The following is a 16,466-nucleotide window of genomic DNA, read 5'->3' on the forward strand; positions in this document are numbered from 1 at the left end:
ATCATCAAGCATACTCTAATCTGCTTGATACATGTGTGCTTGTTAAATTGATTGAAATTTAAATTCTTGAACCCAAAAACAAAGAAAGAAAAGGAAAAAAGGAAAGCCTCTTTTGTCTCGAATGCACAACATCTCCAACAGCCACTATATATAAAAGTTGAGGGCCGGCTCATTGATCTCTAAACTCACTCATAGATTGAAATACTATGGAGAAAACTGAGATGAGAACACGGAGCTTTCGCAACGAAGATTACAACAACAGAAGGGCATTCCTGAGAAGTTACCCCCTTTATGGTGGAGGGGATCAAGATGAAGATGTCAAAGCGGAGAGTGAAAAAGCTGCTGCAAATGAAACCACTACAAAGAAACCTATGAAGAAGATAATCTTGTCAGTGTTTCACTGGGGAGGAGAAAGGGTTTTAGTCTTGAGAAGGTTTAAGCACAAGGTTACCTTCTATGTCGTTACTTGTCTTCCTGTTGGTCTCAAAGCTCCTACTGCTCTCATTTCGGTTTAGCGTCTCCTCAGCTTTAAAAGCTGCTATTTGTCAATATTTGCAGTGCTGTGTCCAGTACAACCATGTGCATCTGGGGAAAAAAAAAGGGGATTTTAAGCTTTTCTATGTGCTTACGAAGCAAGGAGGAATTACTAAATCCGAGCAACAATCAATAGCCATACTTCAGTTTTCCTCTCCTTGTTTGCTTACATGTGAATAGCTAGTAAAACAATAAACAAAACCTTTTTTTTTGGAGAAATATGAATGCTATTTCACTTTTTTATACATAGATGTTTGTCATTTTGTCACTTAGTTATACTTCAACTCGCACATCTTCTGAAACTCTCTCATTATCCAATTTTCCAGACGCTTGAACAAGGTCTAAAGCATTCACATTAGTTACAGTAGCTGACGAACTTTCGTTTGTAAGAAAATCGAAAGATTATGTACTCGGAGGATTATATCAGGTTAAAAGAAGGAAAGAAGTAAGAAAAATTAAGAGAGACCTTGTCCATACCTTGCATGGTTGCTTGGTTCCGAGCTGATTCCCTCCAGAAAAATCACGAAGTTACCCATGAAGAACAAACTTACTCAAGTTCATGCATCACAAAAATTGGTGTGTGCCTCCTCAATGTGTATTACTTGTTAGCACAATGCACATTGTGTTGCAGAGGCACTTTCTTCAGCCAGAAGCGCTTTTTAAATCCCATATTCTAACTTATCAAAGTTGCACATTTTTAATTTCAAGACCTAAGTAGGTTTAGCCGTGTGGATACCAAAATGTGATTCTTGGTACAAACGGAACTGTTTTACTGAAAGATCAGGAACAGATTGTACAGCGAGTTTTCTTTGTTTCTTTGTTTGTTTTAGATTGTATAACTAGTTGAGCAAGGACTTGACCCAGAATCATCAACAACATAAGCGTCCATTGCCTCAACCTACAATCAAGGAGGCAACACAACTAGCTGACTCAATATGAGATCAGATACAGACTTGCCATGCCTATCAATTCTCCTTGAGCAATTAACACCACCGTCCAGAATATTACGCACTACAACATTCAAAGAATGAATCCCCCTTGCTTCATAAATTTCCACCTTAACATGTTCATTTACCCACAAGTCTCTTCTTGCAACAGCATCTGAATCAGGAAAGGAACAGTGATTTGACAGAACTGAAACGGCTTCCTTCACCCACTCTGGTGATATAATCATCTTCAGCCTATCAATATCAGGCGGAAAATGAGGGATAATGGAGAAATTTAGGTCATTTCCTTTATCACCAGCCCTGGAATGAGCGACTTCATAGAGAGGAATGTGCTGACCAGAAGGAGCAGGACAGCCGATAGTCTGTGGCACCAGGAATTCCTCGTACTGAGCCGAAAGTGATTCTGAGACCAATTCATTGTCAGTAGAAGTCTGCTTTATATCTTTAAGGCTGGAAGTGTGATCATTTGAGTCCATTATGTTGTTTCTTGCAGCCATAATATGCCAGTGAACATGCTCGCGGCATACCTGAATGAACAAAATATACATGCAAATAGCTTACTTCTAGAACTATACTAATTCAGCTTCTAAATTTAATTTGTGAGTGGAGACTCTAATCCCAAATTAAGGGCTATAATCCATTTTAACTCTACAGCAGGGTAACATGTATGCTATTGAAAACCATGGGGAAGTCAACAAAGCACCTTGATAACTAGAAATAAATAGAAGTCCAATGCTAAAGCCAAAGCAGGAGAAATTAATGACAGAGCACAAAGCTTTTGCAAATAAAATTCATCTCCTTTTTGTGTGTGTGTGTACTGCACATGCGCATTTTTGAGAGAGAGAGAGAGAGAGAGATACCAATCCCTTTTCGAGAATAATCTCTTTCTTGTGTCCGATGCTGCATAGGAAAAAAAAATGAATGGCATAAGAAAATGCAAGAAAAGGAAACTGATGGGCAGGCAGAAAAGAAGAAATAAATTGAAAAATATAACCGTTTACAAAAATTAAAACTAGAGTGGCTTACAAAACAAGTTCAAGAACCACAAAATTTGCAAAAATCATATGGGAAGGGGTACACATAACAGGATTTCTAATTAAAAATCACAATATCTACATAGTTGAAGTACAGTGCCAAGAGAAACAAATAAAACATAAAACCAATTCCAATAATAACTTTATCACATTTCTACTCCAAAGTTGAGCTCCCATCAGTACAGGAATTAGGCAAGACCATGTCATGTATAGCAATAATAAACCCAGCTAAAGAGATGACAATCTCATTCAATCACTTTTAGTCATGCCAGTTAATTAGCCGGTGCATTTTCAAAGTTTAGCTTGTGGTAGATAAGTGAAAGATTATTTGCACTTTCGCGGATGGATCACCTCAAATAGTCATAATGAATTTTTCTTTTTCTTCTTCGTATTTTCATCAGATAAGGTATTTTTGACCTTTTCTTTAGTCACAACTATAACTGCACATTCTTGATTACAATCATTCACATCTTTCACCAATAACAGTGAAGTACAAATCGATTTAGTTACCGAGTAGCATGAAATCAATTTGTCCAGAGATGATTGATGTAGTCTGGAGTCATGGACATCTTGGAGGTCACTCTGACATTAGTTATATCTTGGGTATTTTCTATTATATCTTTTCAAGCCTTTAGGGGAAGGTCTTTGCTTTGGCCAGCATAAAGGAACAATCATAGGTATGCAGCAGATGAAAAAGGTGCTCTGAACGGGTTTCACTTCATCCATTTGGGATCTCAGGACTAAGTTTATTGCTCTAGCCCTAGGTCTGAAGCATATCGAGCTTCTTAACATATCATGCAACTATGTCTAGCCAAAATTGGGCATAGAATATAATGGAATGACATAAAAATGACAAAACAAGCCTATGCAATCACCAAATACTGTATGTCATGTAAAAGAAACTTCAACTAGATCAGTACATTAAAACATGTGAAGTTTCATGTCATCAATTTAGTAGCTCTAGTCAAAGGCACACAGACAAGTAATCAGGAGTATTAGACCTGATACCACCACCACCAGCTGGCCCATTTGTGTATAATGCTGTGAACTCCTTTGTAAATTGGATGGCATGGTCTTCTCGCTCAAATAAGCCATCCATGCGTAATCTAATATCATCAACAGCCCTGGATAATCCGCCAATCTTGCTGTTTGCCCTTAGGCTATCCAAGCCAATAATATAGGAAATTATGTTGTTGTTTACACCAGGGTATGTTTCTTCCATCCATGATCTTACCTGAGGCAATTCACAATTTATGTTATTTGATGTACCAAGATTGGAACCCAACATAGTTTGTTTGCTTAAAAAAAAAAAAATGGAATATTACTCATTTATATTTGTATGATGAAGAGTAATTAATCCACCACAAATACAAGAAAGAAGCCTAGATGTTTGTGAGACCAAGCAAGGATCGAAATTCTCCAGTTGATAAATTTACTTTACCAAATGTTCAGCAGCATTCGCACGTTCTACACATTTGTGTCCCCCGTAGGAGATCTCACCCCAGCCTTTCCAGCCCTGATCCTACACACAGAATTATTGGAATATCATGAACAAACATAAACCTTCATGTGTGTCAAATGAGAGTTATTACAACTAAAATAAACAATTTGACCAGTTTTTCTAAGTCTATGCAATAGAAACTGATCATGAAAGAAAGGAAAACACATTTGCTCCAACAAAAACATGAAGCAAAACCATCAAATCAGAAGAAAGAAAGGGCAGGAAATGATACTCAAGTTAGGTTGCTTGTTGTTTGGAGACTCAAAGCAAGATTATTCTTCTGGAATGATCATTCCAATTGAAGGAACCATCTTCTCACAAAGTGCTTTGTCAATGAAGCTTTCTTTTTTTCTTTTATCTTCCACAACATGGTTATTGCCATTATCAACTAGAAAATAATTTTAGAACTCAATCCATGTGAGCTTTAACGTTCACGCAATTTACTATTTGATGTATCACATATGTTGCCTATATGGAGGTCTTGATGCTGCTAAATAGTTTCTATAAGCAAATAAAGATATCTATGATGCCAAAATTTGCCATACTTTAGAGGCTAATAGCAATAATTTATCAGGTAAGGGTTCAGCAGATGGCTTTGCTCCACTGCAAAGAACTTTACAGTCTGATAATGGTTGAAATGAAACGTCCTGTAAGTTTATGACCTGCACGAGAGAGAGGGGATATCAATTACCTATTTTGTGCTTTATTCTCTTAATAGTCCTTTAGCTCATCGACTCAAACATTTACTGCATGAAATATGCAAATACAGCTTACCACATCTGGAGTGATATAAGCACTAGGATCCCCAACTTCATAGAGAAGCTGTTCAGCACATGTGCTAGGATTTAAAACTCCTCTACTCCCTTCTGCCTTTGCAACACATACTGTCCCATCAAACCTAACTTCAGCAAATGGAAGAGACAAATCCAGCAGGTCTTTAAAAGACATGTCTCTGTTTTTGTCACCTTCAATGGAAAATAAACTAATACATGAATAAATGAAGTGATCAAAAAGAATGAAACAGGATTCTAGCACAGCCTGTAGAGTGGAAGATAAAGTTGAAATGAAAAATCACCTGGGTGCATGTAGTACCCTCCTGTAAGCTGGCAACCACATTCTAGTAGGTGGCCAGATAGTGAACCTTGGGCTAGTAGCTCATATTCATCCCAATTCCATCCCAGTTCGTAAACCTGATCTTGCCAAAAGGAAGTAAGATAGATTAGCTTCTTAAGAAGCTCTCCCCACAAAAAGGGGAAAAAAAAAGGCTCTAATCTGAACCTAACTAGAAACTGGGTAGCAGCAAGCCACCAATGGCACAGAACTCCCTCTGAAAATAGAAATGAAGATAGAAGGGAAAATGAAAAAATAAAAGATTTTTTACCAGATTTTAATAGCATTGAAACTTAAAAAAGATATATTCATGCAAGGATTGTTTTCCAAGCAACTATAGTTGAGATGTTAAAAGATCTATTCATGCAAAGTTTCACTTATGCTGCCAAAAAATCACTATCAACTTAGACCTTATATTACAAAGAAAAGCAACCCAAGTTCATACCATTGGAGCCAAAAATAATGCAGCATCAGCAACTCTAGAAGTAATAACTACATTTGGTCTGTACTTCTCTAGACATTTGACAATTGGAGCTGCACCCAAGTATACACTAGCGCCCTGCAGAATTAGGCAGAAAGTAAGCCAATAACTTTCTAATTCTGAAATATAACAGACAGAATCATAATATCAGAGGTTTAAAAAAAATCTTTTTTTTTGGGGGGGGGGGGGTTCTGGGGAAGGTGTGGATATCGCTGCTCTATATCTTAAAATTACCTCATCCATTATGGGAGCGAATGGAAAGAATCTTGAGTAAAATGAAAAATGACAAAAACACATTGGAGATTTTTCCTTTAATTAAGCAAGAAAGGCGGCCATGCATTTTCTTTATGACAGCAATGATAAGCACAACACCGAGATAATCAGATAGACCATAAATACCATGGTAAAAATCTATAAAAAGATAACTTAAAAAGAACAAATAAAAGTACCAAATCTTACACCATCAACGTTTCTTAGATGATCACTGAGACCTGAATGTTTCCCAAAAAAATGGAAGTGTCAGTAAGAAAACTATGGATTTTGATAAAAAGGATCAGGGAGAGTATACTGAATGCCCAAATAACATGAACGACTCTATGGCAAAAGGCTATAAGCTTTTGCATGGTTATACATAAGCATTGGAGGATACCTGATCTTTGAATTGCAAACTGATGAGCCAGACCAACATTGATACCAATTCCCAGTTTGGTTGCGATTTGTAACACTTCTTCCTGAGCGCCAACAGGATCCTCTTCATCCATTTGCAACAATAAGAACAAAAGTCAATTCAAATAAAGGAATTTTTAAGTAAAAAGCTTAGATCAATATTTCAAGAGAGACAGAATTTCAACTCTTTCAGCTTCTTACTTGCACCCATGTTGGCGATAATGCAAACTCCTCTCTCTACAGCCAAAGGCAAGAGCAACTGCATCCACTCTGAAACTGCACAATTACATGACTTTCAGCAAAGAAGCAACAAAACCTGCATTTCCAACCTATTGAACTGCGGAATCAAAGTTGTGCCTAGAAATATTTTCAACTCATCAAAATTCTGGGTATAGTTAATCGGGGATAAATAGGAAGCTTAAAGTGACTTCTCCGCAAAAGAGAAATCACAAAAAGCCCACAAATTTAGCTAATATTAGGATATCAACACATCTAGCAGTGGCACTTGAGAAGAGCAGCAAGAATATACAAACATCTCATCCGTGCATTATCACATAAAGATTAACAAGCCATATGCATTGCAAACATACTTCGAGGATCGTAGCCCTTCCCACCAGACTTGCTTGCTTGGTAGCGCTCAGCAAGTGTGCGCTCCGCTAGGCACTCAAGTACTAGATAGTCTAACTCCTTCACTCTCTGAAGCAGCTTTAGAGCTGCCAAGGGTCGATCTCCACCAAACCCAGCACCACAACCAACGTAAACCTTTTCCTTGCGCCTTTGCGGGTTCCTCCTCTGCAATGCAACAGAAATTTTATAAAAAAGAAACGCATATACAAATTCGCTTGGCTTTGTTTGTTGACTATATATCAAAGAAGTCGAAGAACAAACAAACCAGTCTGACGACAGAGTCATGGAACTCTTGGGAGTCATAATATGGAGTTGCTATTGAGGCCTGAAAATCCCATGTATAAGAATCAAGAATTATTGAAATTTAAAACCCACAATTAATTTAAGAAGATAATCATAAACAGCATTTTCACAAACACCATCACTTCATCGCCTTCGCCAATTTTCTGTGGATGATCATTCTTAACGCTACCTATATAGTAAAAATAGAAACTTCTATACGAAAATCTGCTGTTCTACATAATCGAAGAATGGTTAGCCGATAAAGATTCATCTTTTCCTAAATGATCAGAACTCTTTCCCACAAATACAGTCAACAGTATGGAAAATGGGCAAGAAAATGACATGGAATAAGAAAGATTGGTACAATTAATGTTGAGTCCGAAGCTGAGGGGATGGTACTATGTTCTTCCATGGAGGGTCCAGGCAGTCTAAAGAGGAGTGCTGAATCTGCTAAAGAATATGCTTAAGTGGAAGCGGCAGCAGAGTCCCAGAAGCAAACCGAAGTCATGCGTTTGGCTAAACGGCTCAAAGATAGGCGTAATTGTCCATTGCATTTCAGTTTCTTTTGTCCATTGCATTTCCACCCTATATTTTGTCTTGTTAGGGACGCAAAGTAACCGGTAAAGATGTTGGAATGTGAGAAATAAAAGATTGAAGACTATGAAACTTCAGTCTGGCCAGAATTTAAGTAGGAGCCTGTTTGGCAAACAAATTTTTTGCCAAGTCCGTATTCTACAAATTTTTTAAAAGCTTTAACTATACTAACCTCAAAAAATTTCTCAAAATTTTTAAATTATACACTTCAAAAAATTCAAAAATTTACATTTCAAAAATTTTTTCTATAACTTCTACATTAAATTACAGTAAAATTTTAGACAAATACCAAAAAAATTCATTTGACAAACGAGGCCTATGAAACTTCAGTGTAGCCAGAATTTAAGTAGGTGACAGGTAAACGTTAATTGCACCTTACATTTTAGTAATTGTACTTTCATAATTTATTTTTTCATATAGTCTAATGTATGAAAATCTATGATAAAAATGACAGTAAAAATGTGATTAATAAGAAGCAAAGTGCGATTAATAATTCTTTAGGTGAAATATGGAATATAGTCTAGTAAGAAGTTATCTATGAGATAAGATTATTGTCAATTATGAGGCGATTAATTTAGAAGAGATATGACTATGAAGTTTCAGTACGAAACATATTTCTATTGATCAAATAAAGAGTCTTGTACATAGTCTGCATCAGTTTTATTCCACTTCTCAAATTTAATGTCATAATTAAGACGTATTTGAAATCTAAAATTGAAAATTTAGCGTTGTCAAGTTTGTCCAATTATTAGCAAGAAACAAGATGATGAATTAAAACAATAAATGTATGTTACTCAAGATCAGTGGATAACAACTCTCCCTTGTGTACTTCATGGATAAAACAAAGATCAAGCTTGTTGATTTTTTCACAATATCATGGACCATGTGAAATAGCATATTATTTTAGATGAAGTTGAGAGAGTGATCGATAAGTAGATTGAGCCGGTAGATTGAATTTTGACAAATTAAAAGCTGCGATTTGGAAATGGAAACTTTTGAAGTTGCAAACCACAATTCAACCTAAAACTTGGAACGATATTTGTATTTCATTAAACTTGGGGTGGCAGGGTGTAATTTTAGTGCAGTTAGATGGGATTAACTCACCTACTATTAGTACATGGTGGGTCCATAAGTCTTCTTATTGGCATTATCCGTTATCCCACACACCCTATCTACGTGTAACAAACCATCCAATCACTCCCGCCCTATTATTCAGGCATGACGTGGACAATTATCATGAATCGTGTTTGTTAACAAGGACCTGTAATTACATGTAGCATCCAGTATGGCCCCCGATGTAACCAGTGCGGGGCACCAATTACCATACTTGTTCTATAGTTATTCTAATACTTTTGTTCACATGAAACAGGAAAAGTGGGTCTAAAACATGCAAGAAACAAAAGTTGAAACCTGAAAAGTGGTATAAAGTTGAATTCTTTCTAAAATCTTATAGTTACAAGTCGTTCTACAAATATGTTTTAATTTTGATTGTAAAATAACTCACCATGCATTCATAAAAATTTGCTTTTCAAAGCACCAAAAAAATGTGCTTTTTATATATTTGAGATGATTATTAAGCATTTGCAATAATTTATCTCTTTTTTTTTTAATAAAAGAATCTCTGGATATTTCTTTGAAAGTAATAGGAAATTGAGAAACTTTTTATGTACTAAAGTTGTTAAACGAAATCAGAATGATTGGATAACACTAAAGTGCTTGGATGAATTTGTTATAATAACTATTGAAAGTAATTCATCACTAAATAACTGTTCATGTGAATAAGTTATTTTAAACCCATTCAGAAACTTGTCATTGAAAATGGAAGGTTGGAATGGGTACTTGGATTGATGATAATAGTGAAGAGATTGTAAGTGGAAACTCTGAATTTAAAAAATCTCACTTATAAAAAAAAAAAAAAAGAAGCTTGTCATTGAACAACTTAGAAAGCGCAAACTTTGGGGGGTGCAAAACTGATGCAAATTATAGATACGAAGGACCATTATCGAAATTACCTGACAAAATGGTTCTTCACGCTTCCTGTTGAGGTATCATAACCGTTGGTTTGTCAAACTACCCTGCTCACCATTTCCGTTCAGTTCACTTTGGAGAGACTTTTGGTACGCTAAAACATTGACAAGAACCAATTAAGGCAAAAAGTGGTTAACAAATAGTAGCAAAAACCCAAAAACTTCATGCTCAAGTTCTTCAGTTTATGTAGCTCATGGTATGTTCTTTCTGATTATTCGTTTCCTTTTTCCATACTCAAATGTGTTTTAGTTAAATGCTAAGTTAAGTGCTTAACTTCAAGACTTCCTGAAATGTTAATTCGTGAAATATGACTCTGCATGACTCAGTTGGTATTTCATTCAAGATTTCTTTTTATGTTTTTTACTTCATAATTTTTCACCAAAATTTACTGATTTGTGTGCCCTTTGCGGTTCAATCATCTTTTTCTTAAGGTTATGATGATTGATCTGATACAATTGGGATTCCTAAGTTATATAATGAAGGGCGCATCTTCAATTTATTCTGCGTAATAGGTGGCAAAATTAATCCTTTTGTGAACATATTCTGGTAGAAATATGCTACGCAGCTTTTAATTAATCTGGAATGCTAGTATGCTACTACAAAAAAGGCAAAGGATTGCATTTTTCTCTAGTTGTTCCCTTTCTGCACCTTGAATTTTCCCAATCCGAATTTACCATACTCTGAATGCAGATATTCTGTCTCTGTAAAGCTTCAATTCTGATTGTAAATCAGGGTTTGAGATGACTTCATTATCTATAACGGCTGCAAACTATGGAAGAGGAAGAAGTGAAGAGAATAGCATTCTGGGACACTGGCCAAGTTTTTCTTTCAGAAATGAGCTCTTTTCTAATAGTATTACTGTTGGCGGTTTGTCTGGGTGTTCAGATGGTGTTTGGTTCAGAGCTGTGCAAGAATCAAGAGTGCTAAGCGAGAAGAAATTTCAGGTTGCTGCTAAAATCAAAAGAGGGAAGAAGCATGATTACCCTTGGCCAGATGATATTGACCCAAACACTGACAATCCATTAGCTTATCTGTCTTACTTTAAGCCTCTCGATGAGAAACCTAAACCAGTCACCCTCGCTTTTGAGAAGCCATTGGTTGATTTGGAAAAAAAGATAATGGAGGTATATATCTTCACAACTTAAGCTTTAGTAACTTCATGCTGATTTACTCTAATTGATGTGCTAAATGTATTTCAAATATATGTGACATGAATAGAACAGTTTTTTGATACATTAGCAATCATACTACAATCTTATTGCGCAGAAGATTGTTTGTGCATGACCAATGTTGCTGCTCATTTATTTATCTCGTGCTCTCTTTGTCTCTCATTCCTTGTATAGGTATCCCGAATGGCTGATGAAACTGGACTAGATTTCAGCAATCAGATCAATGCTCTTGAAGCTAAGTATGAACAGGTATTTCAAGGAATGTGATCATATCTTTTTATTCCCCGATTCATAACCAAGACATGGACAAAACATAATTTGCAAGACTTAATTTTTACTCAGTTAGAAAAAAAAGTGACATTCTTATAGCTCCAATTCTAAGCTATCTTGCAAAATTTTAGGCTCTCAAAGATCTATACACACATTTAACACCAATTCAACGCTTGACTATTGCTCGACATCCAAACAGGCCAACTGTTCTGGATCATATCGTGAACATCACAGATAAAGTATGTCTTCTGCTTTTACCTTTTTTTTTCTGGTAATATTTCTTGTATTTAGAGCAAAAATCTTACTCATTTTCAATGTCGTAAAGTGGGTAGAACTCCATGGAGATCGTGCAGGCTATGATGATCCAGCTATTGTGACTATCTTAGGGAGCATCGAAGGTAGAAGCTATATGTTCATAGGTCATCAGAAAGGAAGAAACACCAAAGAAAATATTATGCGCAACTTTGCCATGCCAACTCCTCATGGGTAAGTTTCACAGAAATCATTTTCCAGAAATGCCAAGGTCGAATGTGTACTATTACTTTACTAATGCTATGAACACTTAAGAAGATAGTTAAACATTTCTAGTAAGCAATAGTGTAACAAAAGGTTCAAATTGGATTGTTGAAATGTACATATCTGGTTTAGATAATCAGGAGACAAACAGGATGCTTCTTCACTCTTAAAATTGTGCAGTTAAAAGTCAAGAAACGAAATTTAAGCCGTATTCTTTTGTAGAAAAAAAAAATTCTCAATTCCTTTTCTTATGTTGCTTTAGTTACAACAGCATTCAATCCAATTTGCACAGTGTAGATCTATTTAGGTAAAAGAATATGCATGATGCCTGACAAACTGTTGCTAACTTTCCATGCAGCTATAGGAAGGCATTGCGGATGATGAAATATGCTGATCATCACGGTTTTCCTATTGTTACCTTTGTAGATACACCAGGGGCTTTTGCTGATCTGAAATCTGAGGAACTTGGTCAGGTGCAATAACTGACGCTTGTCTTGCATTTCATTTCTGCAACTTTAAATTCGCCCTAGAGTGTAAGACATCCGTGAATGATTCAATAAAAAATGTGCAGGGTGAAGCTATAGCCCACAATTTAAGGACAATGTTTGGCCTTAAGGTTCCAATTGTAACAGTTGTGACTGGTGAAGGTGGTTCAGGTGGAGCTCTTGCAATTGCTTGTGCCAACAAGTTGTTTATGTTGGAAAACTCTGCATTTTATGTTGCAAGGTGATGTTTGGTTAATCGCATACATTTCCTCAAAAGTTTGCTGTTATAAATAGTCAAACCGAAATAAATAATTTTTCCCAGATTACTAACTTTTCCTCATGGAGGCCACAATATTTCTATCACTACCATAAACAAAGTTCAGGCAATTATTCGTATTTAACTATAGGAAAACTTATTAAACTGCCTTTAAAATACTTTTATTCTTGATTTTCTCAATCAGTCCAGAAGCATGTGCTGCGATACTGTGGAAGTCCTCCCAAGCAGCTCCAAAGGTATAGATTGAAACTTTTCATAGAGTTTTTGGAATCTGCAGATCCTAATTATAGCCACATTACCTGTACACTTGAATAGGCTGCTGAAAAGCTGAGGATTACTGCACAAGAACATTATAGGCTAAGGATTGCAGATGGAATCATCCCCGTAAGGACATCATCTTCTTATATTAGCTTCATTTCCTAGTTTGGTAAGAAGTAGCTTTCAAGGGAAGATTGGGGCTGTTAAATTTGAATGGGTAATCTAAAGCCAGGAGCATAAATGGTTGCCGGTTGCTTAAACCTGAGCTGCAAGTTATTTCATTTAGAATAGAGGTTTTGTGCGGAAACGTTGACATTTATTTATTATTGTTTTTTTCAGTGAAGGTATTTCATGAATGCTCCCATTGCCTGCAGGAACCTCTTGGTGGCGCACATGCTGATCCTCTGTGGAGTTCTCAACAGATTAAATTTGCAATCATCCAGGCTGTAGAGGTAAAGTGTTTTTACTCACATCATTATAAGCTGGAAGCTGTTATGATTAAGGAAAGATAATTCTCCTTCACAAGCTTAAGTTTTCAAGAACCCGAATACAAACACACGCACGCACACATGCACAATGAAAATGAATGACGAAAAAACTGAACAACTTTCAGTCAAGCATCAGCGTGGGAACTAAGTGTCAGAAGGCATGAATCAAAAGACCGCATCTCTCTTTAGAAATAACAAATTACTCAAAATTGCAGCTCATATTTCTGAACATATTTGCTTTTATTACTCTGTTAATGAACTGCTCTTTCAGAAAGTTAGAAAGAATTAATCCCTTTTGTTCCTTTTCACTCTACAAGGCACTAGCCGTCAATATTACCAGTGATGTGCAAAGTATTCAGAATTTGGCATTTTAGTGCGTCACTCTTGAATTCCTGTACTCTGCATTGTTTTCTTCCTCGAGGTTGACTGTTGTTAGCTTAATATATCCAGGAATTGAGCAAAATGAGTACTGAAGAACTGCTTCGCCACCGTATGCTCAAATTTCGGTCAATTGGAGTTGGAGGTTATAAAGAAGATGGTCTGGTTGAACCTGAAAGGAAGCGTAACATGAAGCCATCCGAGGTAAATGCCCCAAAGAATGCTGACATAGAATCTGAGCTTGAAGATCTGAGGAACAAAATTTTTGAAGCAAAGGGTCCATCTGATCCAATCACCATTGGAGCAGTTGGGAAACTTGAAGAAGATCTTGACCGGGAGATGACCAAAGCTTTCATTTCTATGGGCTTGAAAGACAAGATTGAGTCACTCAAGTTGGATATAGCCAGAGCCCGTAAACCAAATCAACCACTTAGCAGGCCTTTGCAGGAGAAAGCAGACAAAATAGTCAAAGAATTTAAGCAAAAGTTATCTTGGCCTGGGGCCTATCTTGGATTGAAGCAAAAGCTACAAACTCTTACCATGGCTAGAAGGCTCATTAAGTTGAAAGAGCAAAGTAGCAGACTGAAAACTGAAGTTAACCAGAAAATTACACAAGAGATCAGAGCCAAGATGGATCATTTCAAAAAGGCTTTGGAGAAGTCATCAAGAGGAGATTCATTAGATAGCAATTTAGCTGAGGAATTACAAATGGTTAAGAAAGCACTAGAGGATGTTTTGAGGTCAGCTAACTTGGACATCGTGGGAATAACTAAAAGAAAGGACGAATTCAAACAACCTGATATTAAGGAGAAGGCAAAGCAGATAAACAAAGAGATCAGCAAGGAAATAGAAAGTGCAGTAGACAGAGCAGGAGTTCGGAACAAAATTGAAGAACTAAAGGTGGAATTTGCAAAAGACTCGAGCTCAGAAAAAGTCAAAAAGTTGGAAGCAGAGATAAAACAAAGAGTTGCTAGTGCTCTTAGTGTCAGCCAACTCAAGGAAGAGGTTGAGAAACTAAGACAGGAGCTGGCTTCAAGCACTAGAGCAGATGTTGGAGCTGCAGTTGGTGCTGATAGTGGTAGATTATGAGATTCATTAACTTTATGCTTACTAGATATTGGTGCATGCACACTCATGTAATCACATAATGTTGTACACATACTTTTTGCTTTGTTTAGGATAATAGGACAAGGGATGAGAACAAGTTGCTGAAAGGATTGAAGTTTGTATTGTTTTTCATGCCGCCAATGGATTTGCATCTATAGATATCATCTTCGATTCAAGGCAAAAATTAAATGGTCATGTTTTGGCTAGAATACAAGGGCTAGAGATGTAAACAAGCATAATCAAGATGAATATTTTAATATTCAAACTTGTTTGATTATTTTAATAAGGTTAAAAATTTTGTACAAATTTAACTTGTTTATTTGTCGAAACAAATTTGAACAAATTTTTTATTGAATTTGAAAGTTATCGAATATAAAATGTTGTTCATATTAAGTTTGACTAGTTGACGAACAAAGTTTTTATAAACTCTTATTAAACTGAGCTCGATTCGAAATTTAATGTTGTTCAAGTCGGTGTTCGACTAAGAACCTTATCGGGGTTGGAACTTGAAATTGAATTGACCCTTCAAATTTTAAGAAAATTGAATTCACTTGGAGCTATTACATTGTGCAAAAACAGCTCATACTTTTTTTCTTCTTTTTATTTCAGCCAAGATGCAAATTATATAGTAGGTCACAACTAATTGCTAAATTTAGTGACAAGTAATGTCATTTATGAAGTACCTCAACTTTTATTAGGTGAAGTTCAATGAGATTAAATATAATCAAGGGATAATTTCAGAAACCTCCTCTAAGGTTTCTAACTATTTTACTAGTCTCCCTTCAAGTTTTAAAATTTACACTAATTTCCCTTGAAATTTATTATCTTGTAACATTTAGATCCAATCAACAGTTAAAAAGTGATATTAAGAGAAAGAAGATAATATAATTTCACCATTGTCCTTCATTTACTAAATTATTTAATTAATTTAATACCCACATAAACATTAAAGAAAACACACTATAATTTGCTGTTTATTATCAGGGATTAAATTGCATATGGCATCAAAAATAGTATATCATTCTATATATTTTATTTAATACAAGATCTAAATTGCTCTTTTCAATTACAAATCCATTATCAAACATGATCAACAACAAATAATAAAAAATTTGCAACTAAAATATTACAAAGAGTGGCTTTTAATGCCTTAAAAGTTTCAGTAACTAACCTCATTATATTGAAAAGAATATTTATGATGTTAAAATTTATTCTCTACAATAATTTGATTGCAAATTTTTGGATTATCTGTTATTAATCATATTTGACAATGGATATGTAATTGAAAAGAGTAATTTGAATCATGTATTAAGTGAAAAATATAAAATGATATACTATTTTTTAATACTATATGTGATTTGATTTCTAATGATAAACAACAAATTTTAGTTGTTTTTAATGTGTGGATTGATATTAAATTAATTAAACGATGTAGTATATGAGAGATAATGATGGAATCATATTATTTTCTCTTTACTAATATCACTTTTTAATTATCAATTGGGTCTAAATATTAATTAACTTCAAGGAATGTTAGTGTAATTTTTTATACTTGAAGGGAGTCAGTGAAATAGTTCAAACTTCAGGGGAGGTTTCTGAAAGTATACCTATAATCAAGGTCATTTTCTATTTCAAAATCATTAACCGTGTGTGATTAACAAAAAAGTGAAGGACGAGCAGCAATTAGGTAAAACCAAATGGTGGCTAGTACGAA

General features: G+C 35.5%; 2 protein-coding genes across 6 annotated transcripts; one reads left to right on the forward strand and one right to left on the reverse strand.

Annotated features, from left to right (window-relative positions):
* Positions 1-1,263: 1,263 nt before the first annotated feature.
* On the reverse strand, positions 1,264-7,666 carry LOC113762867. 2 transcript variants are annotated; one of them, XM_027306487.1, is made up of 14 exons: positions 7,547-7,666; positions 7,166-7,225; positions 6,864-7,065; positions 6,475-6,549; positions 6,257-6,358; positions 6,067-6,098; positions 5,572-5,685; positions 5,092-5,206; positions 4,791-4,981; positions 4,562-4,678; positions 3,957-4,037; positions 3,517-3,749; positions 2,342-2,381; positions 1,264-2,008 (listed from the first exon to the last, which is right to left on the reverse strand). In XM_027306487.1, the coding sequence occupies exons 1-14, from the start codon at positions 7,592-7,594 to the stop codon at positions 1,439-1,441; spliced, it is 1,980 nt and encodes a 659-aa protein (XP_027162288.1). In that variant the 5' UTR covers positions 7,595-7,666; the 3' UTR covers positions 1,264-1,438. The 2 variants fall into 2 exon arrangements, with proteins under 2 accessions (XP_027162288.1, XP_027162289.1); XM_027306488.1 differs by lacking the exon at positions 4,562-4,678.
* A 2,198-nt stretch (positions 7,667-9,864) lies between these two features.
* LOC113762866 (acetyl-coenzyme A carboxylase carboxyl transferase subunit alpha, chloroplastic-like) lies at positions 9,865-14,913 on the forward strand. Of its 4 annotated transcripts, XM_027306483.1 has the most exons (12): positions 9,865-10,000; positions 10,514-10,928; positions 11,148-11,222; positions 11,375-11,482; positions 11,569-11,729; positions 12,118-12,232; positions 12,331-12,485; positions 12,706-12,757; positions 12,837-12,905; positions 13,154-13,231; positions 13,718-14,745; positions 14,808-14,913. In XM_027306483.1, the coding sequence occupies exons 1-11, from the start codon at positions 9,969-9,971 to the stop codon at positions 14,732-14,734; spliced, it is 2,277 nt and encodes a 758-aa protein (XP_027162284.1). In that variant the 5' UTR covers positions 9,865-9,968; the 3' UTR covers positions 14,735-14,745; positions 14,808-14,913. The 4 variants fall into 4 exon arrangements, with proteins under 4 accessions (XP_027162284.1, XP_027162285.1, XP_027162283.1 ...); XM_027306484.1 differs by having other exon boundaries at positions 10,495-10,928; positions 13,718-14,913; XM_027306482.1 differs by having other exon boundaries at positions 13,718-14,913.
* Positions 14,914-16,466: the final 1,553 nt, after the last annotated feature.

The sequence above is a fragment of the Coffea eugenioides genome, chromosome 2 (assembly GCF_003713205.1).
Source record: "Coffea eugenioides isolate CCC68of chromosome 2, Ceug_1.0, whole genome shotgun sequence".
Classification (NCBI taxonomy): Eukaryota; Viridiplantae; Streptophyta; class Magnoliopsida; order Gentianales; family Rubiaceae; genus Coffea; species Coffea eugenioides.